Genomic DNA, 13026 nt, shown 5'->3' on the forward strand with positions numbered 1-13026 from the left:
ACTGCAGATATCTAGGTTAGAACCTAATAGTAACTGTGATGAAAAACTGGAATACACTGGCATAGGATGTTGAAAAATTAGAAATTTTAAAGATAAGAACCTGTCTGAGAGTTCAGAACCACGCTGCCTGGAAGCAAAGGTTTGACTTAAATGTCTTTTCTGGATTCCATGATGGTTTAAGTGTGTGTGAGGTCCTGCTGTGGAGTGGCCAGAGAGGAGGACAGGAGGCCACTGCGGCAGTGCCTGGTCTCAGTCTGCTCTCTCCTGGGGAGTCAGGGCAAAGCAAGGCTCGTGGTTCTTACCTCTCCGCACATTGTTCCAGAGATGGTCTTTGCTGGCACACCTCTCAAATGCCTCAGGGAGCTTGACAGAGCCTGAGCAGATATACCAGAAAAGAATGCCAAAAGCGTAGACATCCACAGAATTATCATACTTCCCTACAGCAAGAAAGGGTGACAAGTAGTGAGCCAGGGAGGGAATCAACAGCATCACCACTAACTTGCATCTGCAGAGGTCTTTCCACATTTTTTCCTAAAGCCTTTAATACCCCATTATCTCTTATAACAACCCTGTTAGGCAGGACACATTTATAAAGCCCATTTTATAATACGACAAACTATGGCACTGGGAGGACTAAAGATGAAAAGAGCCAAAACTAGAACTTGACAAAGGGAAAGGAAAACAGACCTTTTATTTTATTTTAATTTATTTATTTTATATTTCACTGATATTCATTATATTTTGTATTTGATTATTTGTGTGAAGTACTTTTTTATTTTTAAAATAAATAAATTTATTCATTTATTCTTTCATTCATTCATTTTTGGCTGTGTTGGGTCTTGGTTGCTGCGCACGGGCCCTCTCCAGTTGCAGCAAGGAGGGGCCACTCTTCGCTGCGGTGCACGGGCTTCTCATTGCGGTGGTTCCTCCTGTCACGGAGCACCGGCTCCAGGCATGCGGGCTTCAGTAGTTGCAGCACCTGGGCTCAGTTGTTGGGGCTCACGGGCTCTAGAGCACAGGCTCAGTAGTTGTGGCTCACGGGCTTAGTTGCTCTGCGGCATGTGGGATCTTCCCGGACCAGGGATTGAACCCATGTCCCCTGCATTGGCAGGCAGATTCTTAACCACTGTGCCACCAGGGAAGTCCGGGCCTTTATTTTAACGGGACAATCAAAAAGATTAATCCTGTAAGGTCATGTTAGGGAAATAAAGTTGGGAAGTACAGGTGGGTAGATAGGTTGGAACCATAACATAAAGATTTTTAAAGTCAGACAGAAGAGTCTGGATTTGATGGGCAGCAAGAGTCATTTATCCTTTAGAGCAGGAGGTGACATGAAGAAAATATTTCAGAAAGATTATTTTTACAGCAGTAGGATGAACTGCAGTAGAAATAATCAAATGAATTTAAATATGAAGTAGCCAAGATAAAATAATAAAAGTGGGAACAGAAATTTTTTTAAAAGGGAAAGAAAAATGATGACTGTCTATTTCTTTTCAATGTGTGTAGGACTACAGCTATCCAACTAACTCCTAATCCTTATATGTATCACTCAATGAAGGGTTGGGGGAAGACTTGTGGCTAATGAGAGAAATCCAAATATTATAAATCCAAATATTATAATTTGCTAATTTTAAGTCTTACCAATACTAACACGTGACCTGCCATTCCCTTTCCACCTTCCCTGGCAATGACGCAACCTTCCTCATCCATTCAGGCTCAAAACCTCAGAGTCATCTTTTAGTCATTCTTTTCTGTTCATCACCCATATCAAGTTAATTACAAAATCTTGCCCATCCTTCGTCTGAATTGATCTCAGATCTGTACCATTTTTTGTTTCAGCACTACTACCAACTTCATCCCTAGGTCTGGTCTCCACCACTGGTCTCCCTCCTCGGCTCCTGCCACTCAATCTGCCTTACCTACTGCTACTAAACATTTCCATGAACATCTCTTTTCATCCCTCTCACCTGTTCAAAAGCCCAATGGCTCTTTACTTCTTTCACATCAAGCCTTCACTCCACTGCATAAATTTCAAGCTCAAATGTATCTTATCTCCAACTTGTTTGCTATTACTTCCCGAACTGATTTCTTTCCTGTCATGCGTATTTCTAATAGGAAATTTTGCTCCTATTTCCTCTCCCCCAGGCTCCAGAATTTTCTCTCCTACCTAACATGGTCGGACTCTAGAGACAGAAAGACCTAAATTCCAATCCCAGCCTCATTACTTCTAGCTCAGTGTTTTGGGGTGGGTTTCTTCATCAATCTGGCCTCAATTTTATCCATGACATGGACATAAAAATGTATCAATATCACCACAGAATTGTCATGAGGATTAAATGGAACAAAATATATGACATAACATACCTACAGTGCCTAACTCAGAGAATATATTAATAAATATATTGAGTTCCCTTCCCACCTACCAAGTTTTCCAGATCTCATTCAGTTTCTATCCAGACTTTCACCTCTACCACAAAACCACCTAACATTTCTTCTCTGAACACCAACATTACATTATGTAGCACTTAATCACATGTTGTCTTATACTGCTTCTGAATTATTTTACCTCTCAATATATCTCTGTCAACTGTAAGTTCTTTAAAGATAGAGGACAACTCTTATTATATAGGAGTTATTCAATCAATACTTTAGGATTAAATAATTGGTTGACTATGGCAATGATGGCACTAATAGCCCAGAGAGACATCCAAAAGAACAGTTGGTGACTCCCATTTACACTTTTCTTTCTTGCCCCTTTACCTCTTCACTTGTCCCCCTACTTGTCTTAGGTTTCCCCTGTTCTGGTTTCTCCCCTGCCTGTGCCAGAACTGCCAGTAGTACTTGTGGATACTACTTAGCCCAAAGGGTAGCACTTGGTTAAAACACGGAGCCCTGCCCAAACCCACTCCCTGCCCTCCAGCTTACCTGTGAAAAGTTCAGGGGCCATATGAATTGGTGTCCCCACAATGCTGCCTGACATCATGGCCTCTGGCTTGCAGAATCCTAAGTCAGTGATCTTGGCACGGTTCTGCTTGTCCAACTGCCAACAAAGCAGGGTGAGAGTCATCCTATGCCTGGTCCTGCACATAGTGCTCAGCTGCATACCCAAGCTCAAAAGTAGGCATCTACCTCACAGCAGTACTTAATCAACTCTGCCTCTATTCTCCCTGTCTCTAGATTCACTCCCATTACTGTCTTCTCCCCATACTGTAAACAACCTGATGGCAAGGACTGTCTTTTTCATCTTTGTATCCCCAGCACTTAGCATAGTGCCTAGCACATATCAGGAGCTTAGCAAATCTTGGAAGAATGAATAAGTGAAGGACACTGAGGAAAGTATTATTAGTTCCTGATTATTCTCCTCTGACCTCCAGAACCCGGGGCAGAAAGTTGCTAAATAAGAAGGTTGAGGTCCTCTGGTCAGCTGAGGAGGGTTTTTAAATTCCCTCTAGTTTCCTTTCCTGAGGTCCAAGACAATAAATCTGTCCCAGGTGAATGGATAAAGAAGATGTATATTATATACAATGGAATACTACTCAGCCATAAAAAAAGAACGAAATAGTACAGTAACATGGATGGAACTAGAGATTATCAAAAGAAGTGAAGTGAGTCAGACAGAAAAAGACAAATATCACGTGGTATCACTTCTACGTGGAATCTAAAATATGACGCAAATGAACTTATTTCCAAAACAGAAGCAGACTCACAGATAAAGAAAACAAACTTATGGTTACCAAAGGGGAAAGGGGGGTAGGGGAGGGATAAATTAGGAGTTTGGGATTAGCATATACCAACTTCTATATATAAAACAGATAAACAAGATCCTATTGAATAGCACAGGGAACTACATTCAATATCTTGTAATAACATAAAATGGAAAAGAATACGAAAAGGAATATATATGTAGAACTGAATCATTTTGCTGTACACCAGAAACTAACACATTGTAAATCAACTATTCTTCAATAAAAATTAAAATTAAAAAAAAAATCTGTGTCATTTGGCTATTGACAAGCCTCTTAGGTTTCAGCCTAGAACTTTAGGAAGATATTTCCCTCCCCCCAAAACTGCTATCATCTTTATATATCTTTTTTTTAAGTAAATTTATTTATTTATTTTTATTTTTTTTGCTGTGTTGGGTCTTTATTGCTGCACGCAGGCTTTCTCTAGTTGCGGCGAGCGGGGGCTACTCTTCGTTGTGGTGCGTGGGCTTCTCACTGTGGTGGCTTCTCTTGTTTCGGAGTACGGGCTCTAGGCGCGTGGACTTCAGTAGTTGTGGCACGTGGGCTCAGTAGTTGTGGCTCACAGGCTTAGTTGCTCCACAGCATGTGGGGTCTTCCCAGACCAGGGCTCGAACCTGTGTCCCCTGCATTGGCAGGCGGATTCTCAACCACTGCGCCACCAGGGAAGCCCTCTTTATATATCATTAAAGTGCTGCCAGAGACACTTCAGTGATAATCCAATATATTTTCAAAAGGAGTATGTCAAAAGATTCTTTATAATTTAGATAACAGGACTGGTAGGTTCATGACTATCTTACCTTTTAAGGTGTGTTTACCCATCTCAGTCCTCATCCAGCATCTCAAACCCTAAACAATAACAAGACCTGGAATCCTCAAAAATATCAATGTCACAAAAGCAAAAAAAGGCAGGACTATTCTAGATTAAGAGGCTAAAGAAACATGACAAAATGCACTGTATGATCCTTGGATTGGATCCTGGGCCAAACAAACAAAGGATAGTTGAACATATTTGGGACAACTGGAAAATGTTAATATAGACTGTGTATTAACTAATAATATTGTATCAATTTAAACTTCTTGGGTGTGAATAATGGCATTTTAATTAAGTGGAAGAATGTCCTTTTCCTTAGAAGATACAAGCTAAAGTATATAGGAGTAAAGTTTTATCTGCAAGTTACTCTCATATATAGTTCAGTAAAAAATGTGTGTGTGTGTGAAGAAAGAGAGAGACAGAAACAAAGAGAGAATACACTAGGAAAGAGAATATGAATCTGGGTGAACAGTATGTGGGTCTTCATTGTACCACTCTTTTAGCTTTTCTGTAAGTTTAAATTTTCTCAACAGTGTTGGGAGAAAAAATCTTAAGCAATATAAGCTAGGCCTATGATGCAACTCCTCCCTAAGCTTCAAGTCCAAGATACCATCCATCCACTCTGCTGTTAACTGGTCACACAGTCTTTTCCTGTGACTGAATTTACATCTATGTGTACCTCCCTCCAAAGGTCACTTACACATAGAGACAGGGAGTTATCTTGGGGAAACAGCTCTTACTTACCAGCACATTTTTCAGTTTGATATCACGGTGGACAAGTCCCTGGCTGTGCAGGAAGCGGATTCCTTCCACCACATCTAGTGCTATCTGCAAACGGGTCTCCAGGGTCAGCCCAGCCTTGGGGAGACAAAAGGGTTTACTTGTCACTAAGAAGACAACTCCTCAATCCAACTTGCTTATACCAACTAAGAGTTCCTTCTGTGAGATACTGAAAGACTGACCACACTAGGGTACACAAGGACAGAAAAGTGGATGAGAATAAGGGAAGAAGAAGGCAGTCAGGAGAGGGAAATAAGGAAAAGCAAGGAAGGGCAAGCCATAAAGGCCAGATCAAATCCCTTGGAGGGAGCACTTAGGCCAGCTGGATGATCCCCAAATGTGACTAGGAGAGCCACAACCAAACGCCTGAAGGCATGAGTGCATCTCTAACCCTGAACAAACTCTAGAACTGCCTTAGAGGCTCAAAGTGAATGTTTCTAGGACTCTCAGGCAGATTTACTTCCATTGCTTTGTAGGACTGGTTAGCCTTTGGTTTTATGGATTCAAATACCACGGTCACTCATCTTACTTCTACCAAGCCTCCAATTTAGGGTCTCTTGAATTCTGGAGAATGTTATATCACTCATCCAAAAGCCCATATATGGTTCTCTAACCCACTTATGGAAAAGCATCACATGGTGCTTAGCTTAACTCCCCTGAAATGAAGAAGGAAAGCCACTTGCAGAGTCATTTTATTCACCGTATTGATTTCTCATGGCTCCTGCAAGCATTTCTAAGGATTCTTCTGTTTTATTCCATATAAACTGGTACGAGAGGCACCTGTGAGAAGGGACCCACCAGATACTCTGGGGTTAGCTTTTCCAGCTCCAATGTAGAGGACAAACAAAAGAAACCTCTCTATTTCCCTGTGGGTGGCTGTTTCAGATGAGGGGAACTCAACATCCACCTGAGGGTATTTCACCTTCATTCAAAATCTTTCGCTTCTGTCTACGGCAGAATTTGAATGCTATGGAACTTTTAACATTTTTGGTCTTCTATAATTTGTTCCCAACATGTCTTTGCATATTATCTCCCCTCTAGTCCCCAAATGAACCAGCTGCTCCAACACAGTCAGTGTCCTTCAAATGTTCTGGGCACTAAGCTATTCCTTCCCCTAGTATGACCTCTTCTTTCCATCTGCCCAAATTTTACCCATCAGGGTTCACTTACCCAACCCAAATGCCACCTGTTCATGAAATATTCACTGACTACAATTATTTTATTTTATTTTTTTAAATTTTTTTAAAAGTTAGTTTTGGCTGTGTTGGGTCTTCATTGCTACGTGTGGGCTTTCTCTAGTTGTGGTGAGCAGGGGCTACTCTTCATTGTGGTGCGCGGGCTTCTCACTGCGGTGGCTTCTCTTGTTGCAGAGCACGGGCTCTAGGCGCACGGGCTTCAGTAGTTGCAGCACACGGGCTCAGTAGTTGTGGCATGGGGGCTTAGTTGCTCCGCGGCATGTGGGATCTTCCCAGACCAGGGATCGAATCCGTGTTCCCTGCACTGGCAGGCGGATTCTTAACCATTGCGCCACCAGGGAAGTCCTTACAAGTCTTTTAAAAGCCCCTGGCCAATTATACTTTTTGATATCCCCTTATGTTTCTTAATACAGGGCCTTGTACAAAGTAGTCACTAATAAATACTTGTTGACAATAAAAACTAGCTTAATTCACTGAGAACAAAAAAAGAGAAAGAATAGCAGAGTTATAGGAAGCTTTTCTGCTCTTCTGTGTAGTCTAGATTTTTACACTACCACGAGGGGTAAAAGTGGTGAACTGCAGTATTCTGGATATAAGCTGGGCAAAAAAACATGTTCTGAGACATTTTTAAGGTTTTTTGGAAATGAAGGTAATAAAGCTTGATTACTCCAACATTGTCTTATGAGAGCTAGAGGCTCTGAATAAAGAAGAAAGGAGGAAAGGCCAGAAAGGAACCTGTGGATCTGGCTGCCAGCTGGACCTCACTCCCTCCTTGCCCTGCCTCACCTTCAGCCCACTGTAGAGGTCCCGGTGCAGCCGCTCCATAATGAGTAGCACAGCGATGCTGGAGCCACCACCATAGTTGTAGTCGATGACGGAACCGTGCAGATCCACCAATCGCTCATGCTTCGGCAGAGACCTGGTGAGGAGCGGAAAGGTCTGGGCTAGAGGTAACCTTGCATAGCATGTCACTACAGTGGAAGAAATAACCCTGAGACCGTGCATAGTCCAGGCCCAGAGGTAACAGCCCTCAGTACAGAGAGAGGGCAAAGAGAATGGCCTCTCTAATGAGGACAGAGAATTATGGAATCTAAAAACTGACAGGCCTTAAGGACTAAGGAAGAAAGTCAAATGGAAGGATGGGTCTGAGAAATTAGGATGGTGGGGAAAGGGCAGGTAAAGGCAGGAAAGGCCTTGAAGAGAGCACATTTCTGGGCCAGACACTGGAATACTGGTCTACAACATTTTGTGACATAGGAATGGAGAGACAAGGTATACTATAGCTCTTGGTACAAAATTTATACCAGGCTTCTAGCTTTTTCTCTGGATTGTTCCCCACAAAGATGAATGAGACCAGAACCTACCTCATGTAGTGGAACTCCAAAGCTAGGTCGTTCCAGTGCTTCTCATCTGGAGGGACAACCGACTTGAGGGCACAAGGGAAGTGTCCCCCCCAGTTGTCACACAGGTACACCACACCATACTGGCCCCGGCCCAGTTCCTGTCCCAGTTTAGGTTTACCTATAAGGTACAGAGACGGAGATAAGGTAGGAAGGATGGGAACTTGCTGGGCAACCTCTCTAAGATTCTTAGACGTGGACCTGCCTAGAAGCAGGAAGTCATAATTATGCCAGGGGGGAAGAAATCTGGATGTTTTCTAAACCAGTAGTAACCTAACTGGTTTAATTTAAATAAACTTTGGTTGTGTTATTTGAACTATACAAATAGCAGGACCAAACAGATTTCATCAGAAATTCAAAAATACATCAATGGGTGTTTAGGCAGCTTCGCAAGGAAGCAGCTTTAGACACTGGGGTTCTCCAGGGTTGGACGTGAGGATGTCAGGTATCCAGAACCTTCCTCCTCCAATTTACTAGGGAAAAAAAATAAGGACTCACGATGCAGCAAGACATCCTGTAAAGAACGGCTTTCCAGCGAAAGGCGGGCCAGGCGGGGAGCATGATCTTTCCGAACCTTCAGCCATAGATCTTCAGTTTTCTCCAACCGGCCTGAGTGGCCAGCTTCCAGCTGGGAAGGAAAAAGAAGAAGGAAATATGACTTATCAGGTCCCCAGCTTTGGCTTCCTCACCTATTATACAGGGATAATAATATCTACCTCATGAGGATACCTGTGAGAATTAAATAAGATATATGTAACATAGCTCAGAGATTGGCAGATAGTGAGCATTCATTAAGTAATACTTTTTCTTCCTGGATGCATAATCACATCTACCCACCCTCCCCTCCACACACATGTACACATGCACACGCGCACACCCCAAAGGGATAAGCAGATGTCACATAACTGCAAACTACTATGGAAGTTGGAATGTCATCCCTGTCACTCATTCCTAAAATACTATATAAACTCATATAAAATTCCTACCCCTCGATTTTCATTCCTCACTCAGTGAAGTGGGGAGAAATTAATTGAGTTCCTTCCATTCTCTCTAGAGTTAGAAAAATATCCACATGAAAAATTTACTGATGAAACAACCTGTAACTTAGTATTATCCTTTAACAGAATAGAAAGGAAATATACTGATGATTTTTTAAAAATTATGTAGACAGCAGTAGACAAAACATTCCACAGTGGATGAGGTTCCTCTCCGACTGATCCAGCTATACGCCCTTTCCTATATACCCACCTGCCGCAAGGAGGCTGCAAAGGCCTCATGAGAACTGTTGAGCCGAGTCCGGAATTGGCTGCAAATGCTCTTGGCCAACTTGGAGGCACTGAGGCTCTCGATGGCTTCCTGGGCCACCTTTCTCTTCCACTCTAGTGTGATGGCAGGTGGGCTCACCCATGTGATGCGCTGGATGATCTGTCAGGATGAGGACAGTGAGAACAGTGAGGGATGGGAGACAGGAACCACTAGGAAGAACCAACACCCCTCCCTCGCTGGGTTGCCCACTCATTAGGCCAGGATCTTAAGATAAGAGCTGTATGAAGTCCAGCACTCCTCTCCAATTCCATCTACCTCAAAATCGGGGCTCAGCCCAATGGAAAGCATCAAAGAACACTAGGCCTAGTCTGCATGCTCACAAATCAACACATTACATTCAGTACTGGGGGTGCCTGATAAATCCCTTTCTAGATACAGCAAATAACTCTGCGTAAGAGTCAGATGGAACATCAGAAAGGAAACCACACTCATGGCCTCTGGCAACAAAGCCTGGTTCTGAGAAAACACTTAGGTTGGGAAAAAGAAATATGAAGAAGCTAGTGAAGCAGGGTTCTATGGCTCCATAAAATATCATTTAGACACATCACTTTTAAGAGTTAAAGGGGGCACTGTTAATAATTATTTCAGAACAGGCATAAACCAGGATTCTCCCAGGCAGGCAAACCACGACAAATGGCCACCTGCCCTGACAGACATCAGTTTGTTTAGGACAGACATCCTAGACATCAGTTTCTGTTGGAGCGACCAAGATTCACCTAAGCCAACTAGGGGCTGAAAAACACTTCCCTAAACAACCTCTACCTGTTTGATTTGCTCCCACAGCATCCTTGTAACTGAGGACCCTGAGTGAAACGTGACTTCAACATGATAGGCAGCATTTAAGATCTGAAAGAGAGTACACAAACAAAAGTCAATATTTCCTGAGTGGCTAATTAAAAATGCAATAATTGATATTTATTTCAAGAACATGGTCCAGTTTCAAGGTTCCCAAATCTATCCCTCAGTATATGTGCAGAGTCAACGCAGGCTGATCATCTATTTGGTGACTATTTGGGCTCCTCTACTTCATCTTCATCTTCTTGCTCATTGATTTAACTGCAATTTGACAGTTCACAAGCACCTCCCACAGACAGTGGTCATGAGATAGGAAAACAAAATAAAATTCAAACTGGACTGGCAAAAAGTTGAAAGGGAAATTGTTGACTAACTTGAAGCTGGGTTCCTGGGTGGATTCTGTTTCATGTGTTATCTGTGACATGCTCTTAACTACCCTTTGAGTACCTGTTTGAGATAATTACTGGTGATGTGAACCGAGACATCCTGAGACTTCTCTAGGCTCTGCAGACACCGTTCCAGGGTTCCGACGAAGCTCTCACGTAGGTAATCCACAGAGCTGATCAGCTTGTTAGCCACTGCTTGATTAAGCCGGGAGATGATGAGTTCCTGGATCTGTCGGATGCAGCATTTGATCTCTCTGGTGCCCACTGGTTCTCCATTCTCAGGGACAATGACATCTATGGAGGCAGAGCAAAAAGCTAGGTGGCTGTGAGGGGAAGGGGCAGGCACACTGAATAAAGGCAGCTCCCAAGTCAGACCCAAGGAGCTACCAGGAACAACAGCTACTAAACACATATGGCTGACAAACTGACTCTCAGTATGACCATGGGCCATGCAACCCTCAACTACTTAAGGCATCTAAGAATCGTGAGAAGGAGCAACTGTGTACAGAATGAACCTATTGATTTTGTCAGCTCTTATGTCACATTTATAGAAGAGGAGAAACAACATGTATTGACTGCAGACTATTTGAAAAGCACAGTAGGTATTTTTCATATGTAATCTAATTTAATCCCAACAACAACACTGTCAGGGGTATATTACTGGTTATATTTTATATGTCAGGAAAAAGCCTCAAAGAGAGAATAAAGCAGGCACTGGGAAGGGATGGTACAGTTAGGAAGGAATATAGCTAGCATTTGAACCCAAAGCGCATGGATTCCAAAGCCTCTTATCTTTGTAATAATTCACACTTCCTAGCATATTAATGAGAAAAATCCAAGAGTCAAGAATTCAATTTTAATCAACTACTAGAGAAATAAAAAGTAAAACTGGAACGCTGTCCCCACTATGCTACTAGCTCTCAGGATTAGAAAAGTCTGTTGTGCAAACCAGAGGACAGAAGAACTTAAGAGAAGACAAATCACCTATAAAAATTCCACTCCTAAAAAGGCCCTCTCTAATGTTAGAAACTTATATTGGTGCCACCTCTTTAGAAGAAATCTGGCAATATCTATCAAAAATTTAAGCTAGGGCTTCCCTGGTGGCACAGTGGTTGAGAATCTGCCTGCCAATGCAGGGGACACGGGTTCGAGCCCTGGTCTGGGAGGATCCCACATGCTGCGGAGCAACTGGGCCTGTGAGCCACAACTACTGAGCCTGCGCATCTGGAGCCTGTGCTCCACAACAAGAGAGGCCACGACAGTGAGAGGCCTGCGCACCGCGATGAAGAGTGGCCCCCACTCGCCGCAACGAGAAAAAGCCCTCGCACAGAAACGAAGACCCAACACAGCCCCCCCACCAAATTAATTAATTAATTAAAAAAAATTAAGCTAACCAACCAATAAACAAAAGAAATCTATACACCCTTTGACCCAACTACTGTTTCTGCTTCTAGGAACTATTTTTCTAGAAATATACCTTTACAAGTCTCAAATACATGCATGCACAATGATGATCAATGCAGTATACTCTGAGAAAGAAAGAGAGAAAGAAAGAAAGAGAAAGAAAGGGAGGAAGGAAGAGAAGGAAGGAAGGAAGGAAGGAAAGGAGGGAGGGAGGAAAGGAAAGGAGGAAAGAAAGGAAGGGAGGAAGGAAAGGAAGAAAGGAAGGAAGAAAGGGGCTTCCCTGGTGGCACAGTGGATAAGAATCCACCTGCCAATGCAGGGGACCCAGGTTCGAGCCCTGGCCCGGGATGATCCCACATGGCTGTGGAGCAGCTGGGCCCGTGAGCCACAACTACTGAGCCTGCACTCTGGAGCCCACGAGCCACAACTACTGAGCCCGTGTGCTACAACTGCTGAGGTCTGTGCACCTGGAGCCCATGCTCCGCCAACAGGAGAGGCCACCGCAATGAGAGGCCCGTGCACCACAACGAAGAGTGGCCCCCGCTTGCCACAACTAGAGAGAGTCCGCGCGCAGCAACAAAGACTCAATGCAGCCAAAAAATAAATAAATAAAATAAATAAATTTATTTTAAAAAAAAAGAAAGCAAGAAACAGCCTACATATCCAGCAGTAGGGGAACAGTTAAATAAATTAAGGTATATCCATTAGAAGAAGACAAGTTTCTCTGCACATTTATGGAAAGATCTCTAAGATACAGGGTAAGTGAAAAAGCAAGGGCAGAAGAACATATAGAGGAAAACTAGATGACTAGGAGACAGTATCTTTTTATCTTTGAGTAAAGTACCATGGTTATAGGTACTATCTTTTCAAAAAATAAATAATTTATAAAGTATGTATGTCATGATACCTAGGGTGCATGCATTACCTTTATTTTAAAACAAACAAAAATCAGTAATAAAAATCTGGCTCCATAGGATATGTGGCAGCTCTCTTCTAAATCTACTTATCATTGCCTCAAGGATACCCAGAATGTATTAGAACAAGGTAAGAAGCAGCACGTAAGTCCTGTCTAAGATGTAGCCAACTAGGTAAGTAGAACCACAAGTCCACGATGTAGTTAACAGAGCCAGACATTTGATGTACTTGTTCCCAGTTACTCCACATCTGAGCTAACCACTGTGCCCC

General features: G+C 42.9%; 1 protein-coding gene across 3 annotated transcripts in view; it reads right to left on the reverse strand.

Moving 5' to 3' along the window:
* DSTYK (dual serine/threonine and tyrosine protein kinase) overlaps positions 1–13026 on the reverse strand; it is a 57344-nt gene that overhangs the window by 2869 nt on the left and 41449 nt on the right. The window contains exons 4-12 of one of the 3 annotated variants that reach the window (XM_081225880.1): positions 10499–10731; positions 10019–10102; positions 9179–9355; positions 8429–8558; positions 7895–8051; positions 7317–7449; positions 5299–5412; positions 2926–3040; positions 303–374 (exon numbers count right to left, since the gene is read on the reverse strand). In XM_081225880.1, coding sequence (XP_081082006.1) covers positions 303–374; positions 2926–3040; positions 5299–5412; positions 7317–7449; positions 7895–8051; positions 8429–8558; positions 9179–9355; positions 10019–10102; positions 10499–10731 — 1215 coding nt within the window. The other 2 variants (XM_081225879.1, XM_081225881.1) reach the window with 2 other exon arrangements.

This window comes from Mesoplodon bidens (assembly GCF_964165515.1).
Source record: "Mesoplodon bidens genome assembly, chromosome: 2".
Classification (NCBI taxonomy): Eukaryota; Metazoa; Chordata; class Mammalia; order Artiodactyla; family Ziphiidae; genus Mesoplodon; species Mesoplodon bidens.